The sequence below is a fragment of the Anarhichas minor genome, unplaced genomic scaffold (assembly GCF_050575085.1).
Source record: "Anarhichas minor isolate MPS153535 unplaced genomic scaffold, ASM5057508v1 ptg000007l, whole genome shotgun sequence".
Classification (NCBI taxonomy): domain Eukaryota; kingdom Metazoa; phylum Chordata; class Actinopteri; order Perciformes; family Anarhichadidae; genus Anarhichas; species Anarhichas minor.
Window position 1 is genome coordinate 542,666 of NW_027466453.1, and position 20,626 is coordinate 563,291.

Sequence of the window (20,626 nt, forward strand, 5' to 3'; positions counted from 1 at the left end):
GAGAAAGTCTCCATTTAAAAAGCAGGCGGTACCACAGCATACTGAACCACTACTTGGTGCCTCTTGTGTAGGAGGAAAAATAAACATGCAGTTTCTAACAAAGAGGATTTAACATTAAAACAAAGGCATTTATCTCACACACACACACACACACACACACACACACACACACACACACACACACACACACACACACACACACACACACACACACACACACACACACACACACACACACACACACACACACACACACACACACACACACACACACACACACACACACACACACACACACACACACACACACACCTTGCTCTCTGCACCAAAGTCCTTGGCCTCGACCTGGGCGACAACGTCTAGGCCGAGCGCAGACAGGGTGCTGCAGAGGGCCAGACCGAGGGCCTGGCTGGGCAGACCCATGAGCATGTGCCGAACAAACTCAGCTGTGAAGGCCTTGATGGGGCGGGTCATCTGCTCCTCACTGACTACTGCCACACCGGACCCTGTGGCACTGGGCCGTCGGTACAGCGGCTTCCCCAGACCAACTGGTCCGTTTGTAGGCAACAGGTCCTCAGCTGGGGAACTGGTACCTGCACACACACAACATTTGTCACACACACGGCAGGCAGCAGAGCTGATCATTCAAGTTCCGACACTAATGGTTACATTAGTGAACTTCCAACATTGAGATCATTAGTATCTCATCAAACAACGATCATCTCTGTAAAGATCTAGAGGAGTAATGTCTCCCTGGACAGAGAATCAAGTCTCTCTCTCTCTGTGTGTGTTGTTATCAGAACTTCTGCTCTCTTTGTTCACATAGCCGGCCAGCCGTGTGTCTTTCAGTGCATGCGAGCGTGCCCCACTGGTTATCGCACGGCCGTTGCTTTACACTGCTCTCATACGATGGTTAAGACCCATGGTGTCTTCTCTTAAACGTAGCACCCACCTCCCTGTTCCCTCTCGGGTAAACACCGTTAGCTCTGCCAGCCCTTCTGCAGTCGTTTGCGCTGTTAGCACAGTTCGCTGCGTCACCATGTAGTGAGGCAGTCAAAATGATACCAAACTTAAAATTAAAATAAATAAAAAAATGGAATGAAATTGAAATTCTTAAAAACAGCCGCACATAGAAATAATTGGCCAAGCTTAATTTTCCTGCCTGGGAAACATTTTGTATTAGAGAACAGATATACACTTTAGTTACATTTTACCACACAAGAAGGATACAAAGACTAACATATTGTTTTACGCCTGTAAAGTAAAGGTCCTGTTCAACAGGTGACTGCAGAAACATGAGCTGCTATGTGGCAGTGCAGAACTCTTACCAGACAGAGTCTGAGCAAAGGAGGCACACAGTCTGAAGAAATCCCTGATGGTTTGCAGTCTTTTGAGGAAGAACACATCTTCCATGAGCTGCCGCTGATTCACACTGTCAAAGAAGTGGAGCTGTGCGGCCCGAGCCTCCCTCAAAACATCCACCTTCCTCCAGGCCAACGGAACCTCCAGGGAACTCAGCTGAGGGTAGCGAGAAGAGGAAAATGATTTTCATTTTTATCTTGGTAACCATAAATAACCTAACATGATGCTGACTGATGGCTCAAGGAAAAGTGGATAAATGTACAATTACTCAATAATTAGCCTCCCTTTGTGCCAGAGGTCTGCATGGGCCTGTCTATGACCATACCAGCAAGGTCAGTCACAGGACCAGAATCAGTAGTCTGTGGAAATCTCACTTCACAGAATCTGAAGTCTTTGAAAAGCTCTAGTATAAATAGATGACATTGGCTTTAAGTTGCCAACAACTTGATGCATCAGTGTGTCTCATGGGACCTGAAGGCCAACAGACCACTTGCAGACCTCCATAGGATGAGGGCTTACATACAAATCTAGATTGGATGCAAAGGATGGAGAATCTCAATACCTAAAGAATCAGAAATCCAAGAATATTAAACAACCGGCCACAGGGAGGAACATACTCTGTGTCCTCTACAGCCTACTGTTACATCTGAAGGAAAAGCTGGGCGCTACCTTCTCTGTGAGCTGTCCAAACGCAGTCTCTAGCTGGGTGAACATGCCGTCAAAGGCCACCAGCAACATTTGACCCGCAGACATCTTTGGTGTGTCCTGGCCCGGTCCATCCATACTGCGAGGCTGGATCAGCTCAGAGTACTGAGCACGCAGCATTCTGAGCACAAAAAGACACATTTTTATACGTCACACATGCTTTGGATTGGAACCATTTGCAGATGTTCAATTACTTAAAGGGCAGGTGTGTAGCATTTTGGGGGATCTATTAGCAGAAACAGAATATTCATAACTATGTTTTCATTGGTGTATAATGAGCTGAAACTAACGTAACTTAGAATGAGCCATACATATCTACATAGGGAGCGGGTCCTCCATGTCTTTTACAGTAGCCCACAACATACAAACCAAACACTGGCTCTACACAGACTTTCACATTTTTATGTTACCTGAAGGCCAACGTAGTTCTCTGGCACGCTTGTAAAAGTGCGGTAACGTGAGCCACAGAGTGAAAAACTATGGCAGAGCCAGCTGCTGTCTGACTTCCATTGCTCCTAAAGTCGTGTTGTTATGGTGAGGGTGGCCTCTATTGGCCACGCCCATAGAGGCCACCAAATCCTACACACTGCCCCTTTAAGCAAATGCTAATGCACAACCATAGCAACTACGAACCTGGTGATGTGGAGGCAGTGGTTGTGCCCATCGTGGTCCAGGCCCGTGGTGGCCTGCAGACTGTCGACCAAACCCTGCAGGCCGAGACCATCAGAGCTCTGCTCCACCAGCTGCTCCAGCTCTGCTAGCATGGACTCCAGGGTGGGCTCTCCTTTTACCATGCAGCGCAGAGCCTCTGGAAAGATGATCTGACGGAAGTTGGTGTTGAGTTCCTGTAGTGAACATAGAGACACAGCAGTGAGTAACCTTTTTCCCCCCCAGTGGAACGTCCTGCTCTAACAGCCCAATCTTTAAAAATATGTTTTTCCACAGGCCCCTCTTCTTCAGGAACTCCCTTATCACATTCACACCTGGGAGCTGCCCGGTAAGAACACAGCTCCACTACAGCCGTTTGGGTTAAGGGCCCTCAGTGGTGGTAATGAGGGAGGGGACAAGTGCTGCTTTTTCACTTTCCAGACCAGACGGTACCAAGCTCGCTTCTCCAACCTTTAGGAGCTGCCCCAATTTGACAAACCCCTACAGACAATAACATGACATCAAATTGTAAGAACCTCATTTTTATAAAGAGACTTGGCTGCTTCTAACTGTCGGCATCTACTTATTCTTCTTCAAACTAACTAGGCATCTTGCATGTCTTTGTTAGCTATAGATCAAATTGAAAAATTGAAATTGGGAAACTGGCTCTAAAATACTTGAAACAATCTGCAAAGCTTGTAAAAGTAGTCAAGCTAATCCCGTTTAACCAGTAATAAGTAACCTTGTAAATGGAAGCTTGCTCTCAACAGCCCTCCCTGTTTAAATAAAGGTTTTAAAACAGAATAACAATTACTGATTGATTTCACTGTGTTTTGAGGGTGCATCTACCTGCAAGCAGGTGTACACAGCGTTGGCCAGGTAGACAGCTTGGGTGATAGCTGAGGGAGCAGGCATATCCAGGTCATGGGGCAGGAGTGGGCAGCATTGCAGCAGTGTTGCCAGGGCACTGACATTTCCAATCATACTGCAGAGCTCCTCCAGGAACCACGCCCCGTCCCGAGATATCAGGTCTACCAGCTGCTCTCCAGCACTGGCTGCTGCTCCCTCCATCACCAGGTTCCGTCTAGGGACAAAAAACACTGAGTGACTTCCTTCTGTTCACCTGCAACTGCAATATATTTTGTATGTTGAAAGATGGAATGAAAGATGTGTGTTAAACCTGCAGAGTGTGCAGAGGGCAGAGGTAATGATTCCAGCCAGGCTGAGGGAGCCCGGCTCTCCATTCTCCCGAAGGAAGACCGTGATGCAGTGCTCAATCTCCTGCAGCTGCTCCTCACAGGCTGTGGCAGTTGTGCCCTCAGCCTTCAGTCGTTCTGCTTGGTGCATCACACGCTCATTGGTATCAGCCCCTTGGTGCTGCAAAGTCAATTCCACACTGGACAGGAACTGGGAGGAAGCAGCAGGAGGCTGTGGGGCAAACAGCACCTCATATCTGTAAAGGGGAGGGGCAAACAAAGATGAAGTGTGTGCAGGACACATTACAGGACTACAACATCATCTTACTGATAAGAATGTTCTGTTCCAGTATGAGGATTATGCCCGCTAGAGCCCCGAAGGTGTGCATTAATACATAATGTTACCCATTTTCTATATTCAGTGGTAGGAATGGGAATTGAGAACCCGTTGTCCGATTCCTTGGAATCGCACGCTTCTGTGACTACCGATTCTTCTCATCGATGCTTTCCAAAAGCGCTAATAACCCTGAGGGGACGCATCCTATTTCTTCCCTGATAATGCTACATTGGGAACAACAAATCAGTGTCAAAATGGACAGGAGAGCAGCTAATAACGTTAGCTGTCAGCAGCCAGTGGGTAGCACAGTCCTACTTGGCTAAATAATGGAGCTAACAGAGTTCCATCATGATGCCAGTCCACTTCCAGTCGCTGGGAATCTCCCCTTTTCCTTGTAACAAAATATTTTACACTGTAGTATTGCTATATATGAAATATTCTTCCAACACTGCTGATTTTTCTTTTCACCTTAATGACTTTTAAGGTCATAAAAAAAGAAAAACACTGTCTGACAGTATTTTTCTTTTTGTTCCAGTTCTTCACTGAAGTCAGGATATTAACATATTAAATATATAAAAACTAAATGATGGCACTATTCCATAATCCCTCTCTCTATCTCATCGCTAACCCATCACTAAGAATCTAACTTGACCAAATTGCAAAAAAAGGGGTTCAGCATTGTAGTGTTCTCATGACCATCATGCTATGAACATATGGTAATGATCATTACATTTATGCTCTGTGGGGGAAGCACACGACCTCATAGACTTCAAATATGATAAGAACAGCGGATCCGACCCAAAATGTCACCTGACCAACTTCTTTCATTGTACTTTTCTCAAAATACTGTCTCTCCATGATTCCCTCAAAGATGACCAAGGGACGTGCTCTGCGCTGCCAAACCACCATCACATTGAAGGCGTTTCTTCTCTTAGAAAACCGTTCGTTGAGTTGTTGAGTTAGGCTAAACTTTATTAACTTCAAAACTAATTCAGAATTATTCGACCCTTGTTGTAAATTGGGCAACGGTAATTAGCTTATTTTTTTCTTTGTGTAAAAACTATTTTCAGTTTGTCTCGATCAAGATAAATCTGCTCAGACGACTGCTGACCATACACTAATAATACAATACAAAGGCAGCACCCATAATCATCCTTTAATTCAAGCTGATGAGGTGAAAATGTGTAAACCCGTTTGACTAGTGGCAAGCTGAATACGCGTGTTAAATTCCACAGCAATAAGAAAACAGAAAAGCAGCACACCACCCTCTGTTTACTTTACTTTGCAAGCACTAAATATTTCACACTGTACTCTTCAACGAGTAACATAAGCCTACCGAATAGTTCAAAGCCTCATTCAGAACGTTGACTTTGGAATTGAGATTACTAACTTATTGAATCCAGCACCCTCCCCCACCTCTGTCACGCTCTCTCACACACAGCAAGCGACGCTCAGTTTAAAAAAGTTTCAACTGATTTCATCACTACATGTCATTTATGAAAAAGACCATTTCATTGACTGTAAATTTGTCAAATTAAATAAATAATAAGCCTACAGTAAACAGCAACACGTAATTTGATTCCTTGTGGCCCGGGTAGGAAATCCACAGACTCCCTTAACAATCAGACGGTTTTGTCAGTTGTTGAGTTAGCCGTGGTGTACATTTGACAAAGGTAGGATACATTAAGTTAATGCTTCATAAGGGATCTTAATAGTTTGTGTGATACCATAAAGGAAAGCCTCTGCAGGTCCTTACTGTCTGTAGATGTGCTGGCAGTGCTCCACTGTCATGTCTCTCAGCAGTTCCTCTAACCAGGCCTTCCACTGGTGGGCGCGGTGCAGCAGCAGGGTAGCCCGCGGGTACAGCAAAGCCACCGTAGCGTAGCTGTGCAGCTGCTCCAAGCAGCCACGAAGGGCCCCACGGCGCTGCTGCAGCAGAGAGCTCACCTCCGCCTCCAGGCTCTCACATTGGCTGATCAGGTGGGCCTGGCCCGCATTCTGCAGGAAGGCCGTGGCTGGCACATAGCTAGGAGGACCTGGAAGAGTTGGACAGTTAACAACATGATTCACCATACTTGTTTACAGATAATAAAGAAGGCCTGAAAGCGAGCAGCAAACCAGAGTTAATGAATATCTATGTCATCACGTCCTCTTCATAATTAAAAATGTTTAACCCTAATAAACACCCAATAATAACTAGGTAATGAACTACATCATCTTCACAATTGTGGCTCAAGACACGCTACATCAATTTACTTTACCATCATTTCCAGGGGACTTACCCAGATCTATGGGGCTGCTGATGTCCTGCAGCAGGCTGGCCAGCTGGGTGGCCTCCAGGTTGGAAAAAGCTGCCTGGTACTGGGAGATCCATTGGTCCAGGTCAGCTAGCTTGCTCTGAATGGCCTCCTGCACAGTCCGCTGCTGCGACTGCAGCTGGGTGTGTTCAGAGTACCTGAGACAAGGAGGGCTGGATAAATAAGCTTTCAGAATGTGGGTTTACTTATTGTTGCATACAGTATCTATACGAGCCATCTGCCTGACTGCATATAAAGAGAGAAAATGAATGTAAAATGATTAATGACTGAAGGATTCATTTTAACGTGGATTTGGAATACATTCATATTGTGCTGTCTCAGACCTTTGCTCCAGGGTGAGGATCAGATGGTCTGGATGGTTCTCAGCTCCCTCCAGGAAGGCCATCTCCTCTTGAAGTTTGGCTTGGAGCTTCTCCCCCTGGCAGAGCAGCTCCTGCAGGACCAAGTACTCTTCCAAAGCCTCTTCCACCTGTGGCAGCACTGCCAGCATCTCGTCACGATTCTTAAACCAGTTCACCTGCACACATTCAACACAGTCCAGCAATTACATTCAGAATCCTCAAATGCTTTGCTTCTGGTCATTCTGGACAGTGTACTGTCATGACCTCACCTTAATCTCAGCCACCCTGGAGGAGAAGAGCGAGCGTGTGATGTCTCTCTCCATCTCCCTCTTGCTTTGCTTGCTGTCAGCCTGTTGGCCTCCTCCTCCTCCATACACTGCACCAGCAAAGCCCACCTCCCCCCCAGCAGTCCAGTCCACCAGGGGGTCATAGACGAAGGCCTCCAGAAGAGTCAGCAGGGTCTCTCTGCCCCGACGCATCATCTGAACCACCTGAAATGACATAACTGACTTCAGCAGAGCAGCAAATATCTGCCGACACGGCAAACACTATTATTAGAGATCAAGACTAGGTCCGGCACACTATATGCCTTAAGGCCTCAACAGGTGTACAAGTGGTTTTACAATCAAGTCCTGCATGGTAAGTATATACACAGTTCACAGTGTGATATGACAGTAACCTGTTCACAGGACAGCCTAAAGATGCCCTCCACCCCAGTGACTCCCAGAGCTGTCTCAATGTTGTGGGTCATCCTGAATGGGACCTTCTCTGGCACCCGCAGGCTCTTCCCTAGTGACAAACACAAAATAGATAGAAACATTAAACATACCATTCTCTGTCTTATTGAAGCAGCAACCTTTGGTTCTGAAAAGTGAAGCCAATGAAAAAGTGCCTAAAACCTGCATCTTTTGTCATGAGAGGGAGGTAATCAGGGGGCGACTCCTCTGGTTGTATAGAAGTCTATGAGAAAATGACTCTACTTCTCTCTTGATTTATTACCTCAGTAAACATTGTAAACATGAGTTTATGGTCTCAATCTCTAGTTTCAAGTCTTCTTCAATACAGCATGATGTTCATTTAGTACATTATGGTCCATTTAGAGTCAAACAGACCATAAAGCAGGGGATGCTTTAGGGCGGGGCTACACAGTGATTGACAGGTCTCTACCACAGTTGTGTCAGTTGTTCTTAGCTCCACCCTCTTCTGTCACTTCTGGTTGCATAAAAACCAAGACGGCGATGGTTAAAAAGCTGAACGTGATGCTTCAAAAGCTTAGTCCACAAACTAATGACATCACGGTGACTTTGGACACTTTTAATGTACAATCTATGGTCTTATCACCACTCAGCTTACTCAAGATAAATGAGCCTTGGGAGTCAGGGAGCTGGCCTGATGATATGCTATGATTGGCCAGTCTGCGTTCGAGGGTGGGACTTGGCATACAGTCAATCTTTATGACATGCCTCACAAATCAATTTAAGAAGCAATGGAAATTGGACACATGAATAAAATCAGCAGAAACCAATGAGTCGGTAGACAAGGCACAGTAAACCAGTTGAAACTGACCTTTTTCAAAGCATACGTTGTAGTCAATGTGCACCACTTCTCCAGTGGTCATGTCAATCAACACATTGTCGAGGTGACGGTCGCCGAGGCCGATGATGTATCCCACCATTGACATGACAGCAGTGGACCTGGCATAGGACTGCAGCACAAAAGAAAAGGAATTACAACCAAACAGAACATTGATAGTTTCAATCACATCACACATCTCAATCTTTGATTACCTGAGTGACCCTCCACCACTCGCTGGGTGTGGTGCAGGAACACCACAGCTCCCTGGCCAGTAGGTTGGAGGGTGTAGCCTCCATCAACTCTTTCAGCACCTCCTTCATGACGCTGAGAGGCCAGTCTCGTCGAGTCACATCTAGACTGAGCCCCACTGCCTTCAGAGCTGGCCCGATGCGGCTGTAGTACAGCTCACTGGGGCGGGGTACTGGAGGCACTGGCTGCTGCTGGAATGAGTCTTGGGCCTGATCAGGACGCAAAAAACAACAACAAAAAAAATACATGTCAAGTTAGCTGCGAGGAAAAACTCTCAAACGGCAACAGGCCTGAACGTGGGGTCGCAAACAGGAAAGGTGGTCAGAAAATTGCCTGCTGTCATTTAGATAAACAAACTCTCGCTCTTCACCTGGCTGAGTTTAATTGACTTAACTCTTTACAGTGCAGCATATCACAGTTACCTTTTGAGCTTGCAGCACAGCCTCCCTCTGTTGCCAGCGCTTGTAGAGGCCAAAGAGGGGCGTGGCTCCATCCACCCACTGGATGAGTCCTGATCGGGTTCCGAGGGGGGTGACGGAGTAGTGGCGAGCGTGGAAGTGCGGCTGCTCCTGCTGGTTGATCTTAGTGAACATGGTGTTGACAATCGACAGGAACTGCATGATGCGCTCATCTAAATGCAAATCCTCCAGACCTGAGAAAGACACGGTTTGAATTACTACTGACACTCTTCAATGAAAGCAGGACTGGTGCAGTGTCAGACATGCAGAGAAGATGCAGTTTGAATTAGCTCCAATTTAGAACTTGCATTGTGTGCAATGCACAAGAGGAGCAACGTATAAGAAAATGGTGAAGACCCAAAACTGTATACATGACTCTTCATAACACCAATAAAATCGAAGGCCATTCAATGCAGCAGCACTAACACTTCTTAAAAACAAACTACGCCTACAACTTTCACCAAACTTCACTTCCTTAAAAATTTTATTTAAAAAAGCCTGTTACATTGTTTATGTAATTGTTACAATGCTTACTGCTTGTCAGCATCCTGTCATGTGGTAACTTGGCCTTTTGTGTGTTCTAAGTGTATTCAATGTTTAAAAGAAGTGGGTTCAATTGGGAGACTGTAAATATGAATTCATGCTTGATGGAAGGGGCTGACAGGAGTTCCACACCAGCCATAGGTATCAATTTATAGATTGTTGTATTTTGGTTAGAATGAGCCGTTTATGTCTACATACGTAGCGGGTCCTCTTCACAGAGCCGGCTGCCAGGATTCTACAGTAGCCCAGAACGGACAAACCAAACACTGGCTCTTTGCATTTTCATGCCATGCGTTGGCACCGTAGTACACCTAGGGTACATCCCAAGTCTCTTAATTGCATCTCTTAGTTTCACTTGCGTCCTTTCCTTGCGTCTTAGTCCCTCTTACCAGGGATGCATAGAGAGACTCAAGGAAACCTCAGTTGCGTCACGTGAAGCCACGTCTGTATCTGCTAACGGCGGCCGCTGATCACAGTTGATCACAGCTGGATCAGCTGTGATCAACTGTCAGTCGGATTTAACAGCTTAATAATAACTAATAATAAATAGACACACAGTATACAGAGAGAAAACACCTCTACAGTGATGATTACTGTTACCTGTTTAACAAACTGTGTCCTGTGTTCTGTTTATAAGCGCAGGACCGATTTCTACGGCAGAATGCGTTTGTCTTATTTATGAATTATTTGCATCTGTACGTTTTGAAATTCTGATTGTGACGTCAATATTAATTAACCCAGAATATGATTATGGTGATTTTTGAACACTGGAATTAATTTATTAGGCTCCATGTTTCAGGTTAAATTGAAATGATATAACTCATCAAACCAGCTGAATGATCAGCCTCACGTGACTGAATGAAATGATGATAAATGATGTAAAAAGTGTTTAGTCTCTCCAGCTCTCTCTGACTTTAATTGTATCCATAATAAAAGTTATTGAGGGAAATATCAGATCATGAAAACACAAATCTTTCTAATAAATGAAGAAAGTTGTTTGTGGTCCTTTTGTTGTTCAGTCTACAATGAACATTTATTTAAACCAGATGGTGAATCAGAAAACTAATCAAATATAAAGCTTGAGTTTATTCTGTGATCTGTCTTCACTCTGGTGTTGAACTCCAGTCAGTCAGTCCGATCGGCTGCAGCATCCAATCACATAACTGATGAACAATGAGGGGGCGTGTCGGCCGTTAAAACACTTCCTGGAAGGCTGTTCTCGTGCGTCCTCGCTCATGGCTCCTCTGAGATCTCTCTTCGCTCCTTGGAGCAGAAATAAGAGCTTTGGGACGGCCGTCAATATGGCGGAGCAGAACAACTTCCGGTTCAAGTGAGGATCGAGGAGCGAGGAAATGACAAATAAGAGACTTGGGATGTACCCTACACACTTAGCATACGGGAGAAGTTTCAGCTGGTTACAATCTGGAACCTCGCTGCAAGATGGCGGCAAATACTTCACACTAGATCTTTATGGTGGACCAGCTATTCTCATTTTGGTGAGACAAACTGTTCCTCCGTGTTTTGCTCCGTTTAACTGATAACTTCACTTTAATCCGTAATAATTCTTAATGTCAGTGTTATTTATTAACATCACTATCACCCACCTTTAAAAAGATATGGGTAGTTGCGTCCATCTGAGCCCAGGAAGAAGAGCTTCTTGGGCTTCGTCTTGGTGGGCAGGATGGTGATGGTGTTGCCCACGCTCTGTATGGTCACAGCGTCTGATGCAGACACCTCGCCAGGCAGGGCCATCTCTGTTGTGGTCATGGACACCAGTCGAGGACTGATCTCATCCAGATGAAGCAGATAGCTGGTTCTCTTCTGAGCACGCTGCTGCAGGCTCAGCATGATCTGACCAACGCACACAAGTTGAGTCAAGCTTGCAAAAGGTTTTATGCACTATGTATAATAATGATGTATGTGTTACAGACGCATTGAACTATTTTTGAGCCTACATTCATGCAAATGGGCCTATCTGAAATCCTTAGTGAATCAACAGCATATACAGTATAGGTGCTAACCCACACCTGTTTGAAGGGAAGCCAGCTGCTGGCGGGGTTGGCAGGGTTGGAGGGGTTTCTCAAGCGCTCCAGGGCCGAGGTGATGGAATCACCGTAGGTCTGCTGGAACCACGTCTCATGCGGCGTCTCTGCTGGAGCTGCTGTGATGCTGCAGACGTGATCCAGGGCGAAAACCACGGGGCGCATCAGAGCAGAGTGCTTCTCACGCATAATGGCAGTCTTTTCATCCCTGCAGCACAACAGAGAGTGTAACTAGACTTGCAAGGACAGACTAGAATAGCATAGAACTTTAACAGGTGGTTTAACACAGTTATGTGTGCTTGGTCGTCTTTAGACGACCCCCAGTGCACACAGCAGTGTGCACTGGGCGCAGTAGACTGTTCCACTGTTTTCCATCAGTGCAGGTCAGGATAACATTGTAAACAGCCCTGGTTCTGGTTCTCCCCTGCCTCCCTTCCCTTCACTGACTGTTTTAACACTGACAATCTGAAGAAAGAGCTTCGGCTGCCGGATCTCATCCCAGTGAAGAGAGTACTGGTCACCGTGAGGTAGCCAGTGGGGCACGCTCACATGCACTAAAAGCATGCGCAGCCAGCTTGATTATGTCAACGGACAGAGAGGTCTGGATTACAACACACACACAGTTAGCATTAGCAAAAGCTAGCTAGTGTTAGCCGGCTGTTATATCAAACTAATACTGGCTGGTTACGTCTTCTCTCACAAAATAGTTAATTATAAGATCGACACTTTAAGTAGGTAAGTAAGCCAACTTAACTTAGCTAATGTCAGTAACAGTAGCGTTAACATGCTTGGTGCGGGAGTATTCCTTTAACATCGTGGAAGTGATCTTCAATACAGTCGCTGCATTCCTTTCTTTGATCCTTTGGGGATCTTTACAGACTTATCTGCCTACTATTGTTTCAACACAAGTCAAACGTTTGGACTAAAGCTAAATAGTTTCCTCCGTTTGCTTTCCAACCCGTTCCTTACCGCAGTATGGCGTAAGAGTATGCCCTTGGGGGGCGCACCCACGTGATTGGTTGAAAATGGAGGACGCATCTGATTGGCTACAGATAATTCCCTGTTGGAATAAATGCGTTTGTAAATCGAGTGGCATCAGGGGAGTCTCGAGAGCTGTCAAATGAATGAATTACATTTGTCTTTTATTCTCGGTCCATTTATTGTATAAAGTTGTACTCAATTGTAGTAAAAGAGCATTTTATAAGAAGGAATGTGTTCCGTTTTTTGGAAATAATAAAATTTAGCTTTTTTTCATTTTTAACCAATTAACCATTTAATCCAAGTAACAATTAACAGATTATTAAATGACCACAATAGTTGTTAGTTGCAGCCCTAATGGCCATACTTAAATGCATCCTGCATGAGCACACTGGTGCGGAGGACCACTTACCGGATTGATTTGTTATGTCACACGATTTAAGTAAAACAAGGAGTCAAAATGGAGACAAACCAAAGGACACAGCGGCTGATAAGAATAAAAACTATTGATGATTTCACCTCTTCCCTTTTATCCAGGTCCTTTTCATGTATTAAACAGAACATTGACTCAGAGGCTCCTGGAGCTCAGGTAGAAGAAGGTGAGCCTCACCTGCGCAGTGTGTTGTTGTTCTGGACTCTCTTGACCTCGTCCTCCAGCTGCTGGATCCTTCGTAGGACGTGCATGTGTTGCTGTTGTAACACGCCCAACCACAGCTCATCCCACAGTAAGGTGACTCTGCGCAGCTCACCCACCAGCTGCTGGACCTGATCATCACACAGGAATAGTTAGCAACATCTTAGGACTACAGCGTGCATCCGATTTAACCCTTGGAAGCCCACAAAAGAAATATTTCCCCGCTGCCTACATGGGTATTTTTGCAAATCGTGATATCATTTCTATGAGTATCCTGAAAAACTTCATATCCCTTAGATCTGTACAACCTAAGCTAAGTGGTTATGCAAGTCAATAAAGCATAATAATTGATGGAAGTATTATTGAAAATTATTTTACTAAACAAAAGTCACAAAATATTGATCTAAAAGACTTCTCAATGTAGAAACATGAAATAAATAGTCAACACTTTGTTCACAATTTTACTCTTTCTTGAGTGCAAAGGTTTTTTGACAGTGTCATCTGCAATGGGAATATTTCCCCACTGCTGTGGGTGTTTTCCCAGCCAGCGGCGGTCATCCCTACAAAGCCCACCTTGAAAAGTTTCCGTACTTTTAGAAAAGTACTACCTCCTGACCAGAGCCTTTTTGGGGGTAAAATGTCCCCGGAACTTAATTTAGACCCTGAACCCTGCGGTTGAAACGCAATGACTACATAAAAAGGTCACTAGCTTCCGGGGACCTTAACCCTGCAGTAGAAAAGGAGCTAAAGCAGGTACTCTGCTCTGTCTGATATTACATCGCATTTTTGACAAGTAAGACAAAGTAAATACGGCAGGACCGTTTCCACTGGTTGAAACTCTGGTCATCAAACAGTGCAGAAGTCTCACTGCGCGCACCCTCCTACCTGAAGCACCATAGTAGGGTTAGCAAAAGACAGCTTCTCCACGATCTTGCTGTAACAGTCCTGCATCATGGCCTGGTCTTGACTGGAGCAAAACGTTGCCAGCTCTTCTGGAGCACCTCCTTGGTCGCCGCTCTCCTGCTCCTCCTCCTCCTCCTCCTCCTCCTCCTCCCCAACCAGGCCCTTTCCCTGCATGCTGTCCAAGAAGGTGGGCAGAGCTGACGGCAGTTTACTCCCTGTCGACAGAATTCACATCTAGAGTATTTACATTGTTATTGTCAATAAGGTTACTGAATGATATTCTCACTTATATACCATTTTGTATCTTGTTTTGACCAGCGGCAATCACATGAATGAGGAATGTTATGGACTTCCAGCCTGTTTGACCAGCGTCGCATGTTAAAGAATACCTGCATTCTGAGCCTCTCCTCCCAAGGAGAGTGAGCCCACGATGGCAGGGTAGAGGATGAGGTGAGGGGAGTCCTGGGCCACTCGACACAGCAGGCTGCAGATACTCTGTCGGATGTACGCTTCTGGATGGTTGAGACGGGAGAAGAGCTGCGGTATGATACCTGAGGAGGACACAAATTACAGCAGAGTTTAGAAAGGCAGCAGCTTACATCGTCCTTCTCTAAGAACTATCATTGACAGCATACATTGTTCTCACTATTCTTTGATGGGAAATTGAAATTCAATCGTGTATGACTATTAAATAAGTTACATTTACTCAGAGTGCCTCGTGTCAGGACCTTCTCTCACTCAAACACATCTCAAAATAAAAGTGCTCCAGCCTGATCAGATGACAACCAGCCGGTAGTGACCAGTGTCTGATCGGTTAGTGATTCTCTAGCTCGACTATGACTAGTTTGTAAGCCACAGGGAAGGCAGAAGTAAGGGTGCTGTGATCCACCTTTAACGGCCGATATGGATTCTGATCAGTGGTCTCTATAAAAGAAGATTAGATGACGCAAAACGATATCTCTACTCTAAAACAGCTTCACAGAGTTAAAATGTGTTCTTACTTCTCAAAAAAACTCAAAGATACTTTTCAAAGGAAATACAAAAGAGAGAAACATTGAAAAGCATACAGCACAGAAACAGACCGTTAAGCAATGTTGACGGACGAGTAAAACGGTTAGAGGTTAACGGGGTGTTTTTAGTGCTTTTTGAAGGGACGGAGTGAATCTGCGCTTGGTCCTTGTTCTTGAGGAGCATTTTCCAAAAGGTTTGGAGTGTTTTAAAAAAAACAGTGAATATCTTAATCCTAAATACCTACACAACAAACGAATATCCAAATAGTGGAATATCGGGGTCCAGCCCTACGTAACACATCATCACAGTCCATTAGTTGATTTATATATTGTATTAAGAATCTGCAAAGTAGCTAGTGAACAATACTGTCAAATAAATGTAGTGAAGTTAAAAGTACGATATTTAACTCCCTAGTTACATTCCACTACTGCTAGAGCACAAGATAGTTTACAGGAGCATAACACTGATGTGGTCTCTTAATGTGGCTCTCAAAGTGCACCAGGTCGATGCATTTCACTTCAAATGTAAAGGTAAACATTTCCCTGAGAGGGTCCGAGGTCCTAGATGTTTGAATTGGTCTGGGGACGCTGAGGTTAGGACGCTGTACATGCCGTTGAAGAAAGCACGGTGTGCATGCACGCCCCCTCCCCCCCCCCCCCGTCATTTTGCAGTACGACATACCCCTCCAGGGTGCAGTAGGGGTGGAGGCTAAACCCAGCTCAAGCCCCTCCCTCAGTTCACCAGCATGCTTCACCAGCAGACGGAGGAGTCGCAGGGTTGCCATGACAATCACATCGTCGTTGCTCTGCTTGCTGTTGTGATAGGACAGCAGGAGTTTGGGGTCATCCTCATCTATAGGGATCTAAAACACACAACAGACACTTAGAATAGAAGCTGCCCTCACTCCCAGCAACACAAAAAGACAAGTGTAACCATGGCTAAGTGTAACTATGTCTCACCTGTCCAGCATTGAGCTTCAGGAAGGTAAAATAGGCCTGGCAGGAGACCCGGTAGAGGCCGAAGATGCGGTCCACCACCCGTCTCCAGACCCGGATCAGGCCATCTGTGACAGGCTGGCCCGCCTCCCCCAGCCAGGGGCACGAGCCAGTGAGCTGGCGCCAGATCACGTCGACCATGTCGTCCTCGTCGTCCTCCTGCTGTAGAGCCATGTCCTCATCCTAGAAAACAACACAACAGCAGGATGAGAACCGTCTGATTCACCCGGAATCACCCAACATTCCAGACACTACTTTAGAGATGTAGACTTTTTTGAGTTAAACTGAAGAGGCTACCAAGTTTACATCATCCTTTTTCATCAGATCATGTGTGCTAATTGTTTGTCGACACAGTTGACGATAAGCACACAAAATAAGCCGTGGAGGAATGAGTTGGTAAAGATAAATTGCCCTGAGGAGATCGACTGGGAAGTTTTATAAGACCTGGCAGCCATCATCACCCACGTCTAGAATTGCTAGTTGAAAAACACATTTTGAGTATATTGGCTGGATGTGAATTATGCTGAAACATGCAGCAAAACCACATAATATCTGTCATAAACAGTAATCCATGGTGTAGATGTGACAGCTTTTCCTCCCCGTTATTAAATTGAAAGTTTCTAGTAATATTACGGTATTTTGCATATTTGCTTACATTGTTTTCCTTTACCCATTACTAAATGACTATTCTTTCTGTGTCTGTCCGTCTGTTGTAAGATACAATCCTAAATAAAGAGTTGTACCTGTATGCCAGTAGGTCGACACATGGCCTGTCCGAGAATGCTAAAGATGGTGTCCTTGTCTTCTTCACTGGTGGTTGCTGGCAGCAGCTCCTCTATCTCCTTTTTTTCTCCAGGAAGAAGAGGCAACCCCTCCCCTTGGCTGAGACAAAAAAAAGATATCCTTCAGTACGCCATTTCTAGAGTTGATGCAGTTTTGATTCAGTTGAAGAAACACCTCTCACACAATATTATGAACTTTACAATGGTGGAATTAATTAAATCCAAGACAGTACACACACACACACACACACACACACACACACACACACACACACACACACACACACACACACACACACACACACACACACACACACACACACACACACACACACACACACACACACACACACACACACACACACACACACACACACACACACACACACACACACACACACACACACACACACACACCTGGCATTATCCACCACTTTCCGGCCCCAGCGGTAAGCCCAGCTGGCCAGCGCTGCCCAGGACTTGGCCATCTCTGGAGCCAGGCTGGTGGACAGCTGGTAGAGTTGGCCCAACACAAAGTCGGGCTCCCCAACGCCCACACTCACTGCACAGGGAAGGACCAAACAACACTACTATACTTTTTGTCATACTCTGAAAACCACAACTATTCGAACGGAACACAATCAGCGCCACAATATGCATCCCAGCGCTGAAATGCAAACTACATGGCTGTAGCTGGGTAAAAACATCAGATTTCAGCATGTCAAAAGATTATCGTAGCATCCTAGGTCTGTCTGCCAGGGGTGCAGTAAATAACTACAATGATGGATAATACTGAAGATTATGTGGTAAGCTGTTTGCAATATGAGTTTATCCAGGATGGCAAACTGACCCTCCGGTGTGGGCGTGACTTAATTGTGCTCTGTCTCTGTGGTACAAGACCCTGGTAGTTTAGATATTAATGAAGGCGTACGGACATATCTGGATGTGTCTTCATACCTCTAGACTAGAGGTATGAAGACTTTAACACCTGTTGAGTGTGGACACTTAGCCGTGTATGTGTTATTCTAGGTGTACTGCGAATGTTACCTGAGGTCTCAGCAATGATGTGGGGAATCCCCTGGTCCTCTAGAGGAAGCTCCAGCAGAGCAGCAATATTCCGGCTCAGAGGTGACAAGCTGCCCACAGCGTTGGACGAGTTTACGGCTCCCGGCCTCTTTACCACCTAAACCAAAACACCAGCAGTCCTTTAATTATTTCCTCCATAACACCACCACCCAGCCCACACTGTAAAGAAGAACTACATTACAATAAGTCAGATTTTATGAGGTCAACACCCGAAAAAAAAGGTTTGTGTTATTGTATAAAGGTATTTTGTGGGGCTGTAAGATTTCTGCGAGACCACCCTTAGAATACAGGTGGGTGCTTTCCTTGTGTGCAGGAGGCCGGCGTGCCAACAGCTTTTTGTCCCCAGAGATCCGTTTATCTCCCCAACACGAGCTCTAAGAAGATTTATTTTGCCTTTAAATAAAATTACAATCTATTATTTCCTAATCATTTGAATTATGTGTTTATATATAAATAACCACTATAGTTGACAATAACAAAGTAGAAGGATAACAATTAGGATGTTTTACACTGACTTTAAGTCTGAAATAATGTTTTGGGGTGGTGGTAAAGAAGTTAGCCTGGAGCCTCACTGTCAATTACACTTCTTAGACAGAAGATCTGAATCCCCAGTTGAAACTTCTTAAAATGCAAAGTGGGCCAAGAAAACTGCTGTCTGTGCATCTCACAAAAATAGTACAACATGCTTTGTACCAATAAATAGTATTATGGAAATGTCAGGCTTATATTGTAACACCAAAACTTGGGTAAATGTAGAGCTGTATTGAAAGGTGAGCGTGCCTGTTTAAGCTGAGGCGTCATGTCCTTCCAGTCAGCCAGCAGCCATTTGCACAGTGTCAGCAGTGAGCGGCAGGCGGCCCCTTCATTCTTCCCCACATGGCAGTAGGACAGGCCAGCCCTGCTCAGCATCTCCATGGCCGCCATCGACTGGCCTGAGGACAGAGACACTGTTGGAGAAAACATGTCCAGAACAACACCAACAACACACTGAAGAGATACAGAAACAGAGGACGCTTGGCAATAAATGTGTTAGCTGGGATCAGCCTTTATGTCTTTGTCAGCTGACATTTTGTGAGCCATGTTTTGTTGTCACTGTTCTGCATCTTTAGGTTTTGTGTGCTTTGAGACCCTTTTATAGCAGAGGTCAACAAAACTATGCAGAGCGCATGTTGGCAACGCTGTAAACAATGAATTAAAACTGGTACCATCATCAAAGTGTCTGCTTGTTGCATGTTCACGTGTCAGAATCGTTATATAATCGAATACCAGCAGACTCAAGTCCTACGGAATCCTGACAGGATCACGACTGTTTCAGAGCAACAGGAGTTTCACTTTAAATAGTGATGAACGTGTTAACTGGTGCCTCAACAACCAGGGACGCTTCGGCTAAAAGGTCACCAGTTAACACGGTCACTCGTTAAACCAAAACACCAGCGGAGTCTATAGCTGTGAGCTATCAAACGTGTTGACGACCACCGGATTGATAAAAAACGCTCGTGTTTAAAGCGGCCATGTTAAAACTCAATCAATCTATTTCATGGTGAATGTCTACTGTTGGTCACCTGCAGTTCTCAGGACTTTGGCTTTTTCGATCTGCAGCTCTGGTCCCCATTTCTCTCCCAGAGTACCCTCCAAGGTGAGCCGCCTGAAGGCCTGGCTCAGCTCGTCCTGTTGATCCTCTTCTTGCGTCCCGTCGCTACATTGGCTGAGCAGGCGGGACGCCAGGGCGATGTTGCCTTTTTTCCGAGCAAATTTGACAGCGGTCAGACAAAGCTCCATTAGGTGGCCGTCTATGGTGGAAGAGTAGCCTGTACAAGAATGGACATGGCATTAGTGAGCATACTTTCCCATGCATCTTAAAAACAAAGCAGCCCTCTTCCCTCTACCAGCAGAGCCTGGAGGACAGAGAACAGGAAGGATGACTGACTTCACTCAGGAAGATTTGTCATTTCATTTTAGATTTATGAGACGTTGCTGTTCTAAACATTATCGTTGCTGCTCTAGAAACATTTACTTATTTTTTTAAATATAACAATTGTTCTGAATTTATTGTTAAAAACAACACATCAAAAAGCAAATATTTAGTAATGAAACATAAACAATAAGAGTATTGATAAAGAAAAGAACCAATAAGTATCGTTGAAAAAATCCTAAGGAAGCCCTCCCTACGAAGGCCCAGTCTACGGTTCTTACTGCTGCTCCTGCCTCTCCAACACGGCGTCATGGTTAACTACTTAGCTAACATTTACTACATTGTGCCAGCTCGGCGGAATGGGACAACACTGTTATGGCAACGATGTCCGGCACAAAGAAATCTCTGCTCCTGCATTAAACAGCGACGTTACGTATTATGTGTGATCTAGTAGACCTGTTCAAAAACTATTGTGATGTTCTCTGCTTCTGAATTCCACCGCTGTAATGAAGCATCAAATGTCTATTCATCACGGCACTAAAACAACAGAC

General features: G+C 45.1%; 1 protein-coding gene and 1 long non-coding RNA gene across 3 annotated transcripts in view; one reads left to right on the forward strand and one right to left on the reverse strand.

Moving 5' to 3' along the window:
• The window catches only part of LOC142938635 (uncharacterized), a 366,584-nt gene that overhangs the window by 132,594 nt on the left and 213,364 nt on the right, over positions 1-20,626 (forward strand). The window lies entirely within an intron of this gene.
• Positions 1-20,626, reverse strand: part of smg1 (SMG1 nonsense mediated mRNA decay associated PI3K related kinase) — a 60,879-nt gene that overhangs the window by 9,901 nt on the left and 30,352 nt on the right. The window contains exons 29-54 of one of the 2 annotated variants that reach the window (XM_076081899.1): positions 19,726-19,971; positions 18,944-19,095; positions 18,125-18,260; positions 17,495-17,639; positions 17,039-17,177; positions 16,260-16,478; positions 16,042-16,162; positions 14,679-14,840; positions 14,272-14,504; positions 13,363-13,517; positions 11,760-11,982; positions 11,337-11,583; positions 9,154-9,383; positions 8,695-8,940; positions 8,474-8,612; positions 7,587-7,696; positions 7,177-7,398; positions 6,890-7,083; positions 6,531-6,703; positions 6,005-6,284; positions 3,896-4,168; positions 3,565-3,799; positions 2,701-2,912; positions 2,032-2,188; positions 1,329-1,518; positions 313-593 (exon numbers count right to left, since the gene is read on the reverse strand). In XM_076081899.1, coding sequence (XP_075938014.1) covers positions 313-593; positions 1,329-1,518; positions 2,032-2,188; positions 2,701-2,912; positions 3,565-3,799; positions 3,896-4,168; positions 6,005-6,284; positions 6,531-6,703; positions 6,890-7,083; positions 7,177-7,398; positions 7,587-7,696; positions 8,474-8,612; positions 8,695-8,940; positions 9,154-9,383; positions 11,337-11,583; positions 11,760-11,982; positions 13,363-13,517; positions 14,272-14,504; positions 14,679-14,840; positions 16,042-16,162; positions 16,260-16,478; positions 17,039-17,177; positions 17,495-17,639; positions 18,125-18,260; positions 18,944-19,095; positions 19,726-19,971 — 5,120 coding nt within the window. Of the gene's footprint in view, positions 1-312; positions 594-1,328; positions 1,519-2,031; positions 2,189-2,700; positions 2,913-3,564; positions 3,800-3,895; positions 4,169-6,004; positions 6,285-6,530; positions 6,704-6,889; positions 7,084-7,176; positions 7,399-7,586; positions 7,697-8,473; positions 8,613-8,694; positions 8,941-9,153; positions 9,384-11,336; positions 11,584-11,759; positions 11,983-13,362; positions 13,518-14,271; positions 14,505-14,678; positions 14,841-15,981; positions 16,163-16,259; positions 16,479-17,038; positions 17,178-17,494; positions 17,640-18,124; positions 18,261-18,943; positions 19,096-19,725; positions 19,972-20,626 lie in introns of both variants that reach the window. The other variant, XM_076081891.1, reaches the window with a different exon arrangement.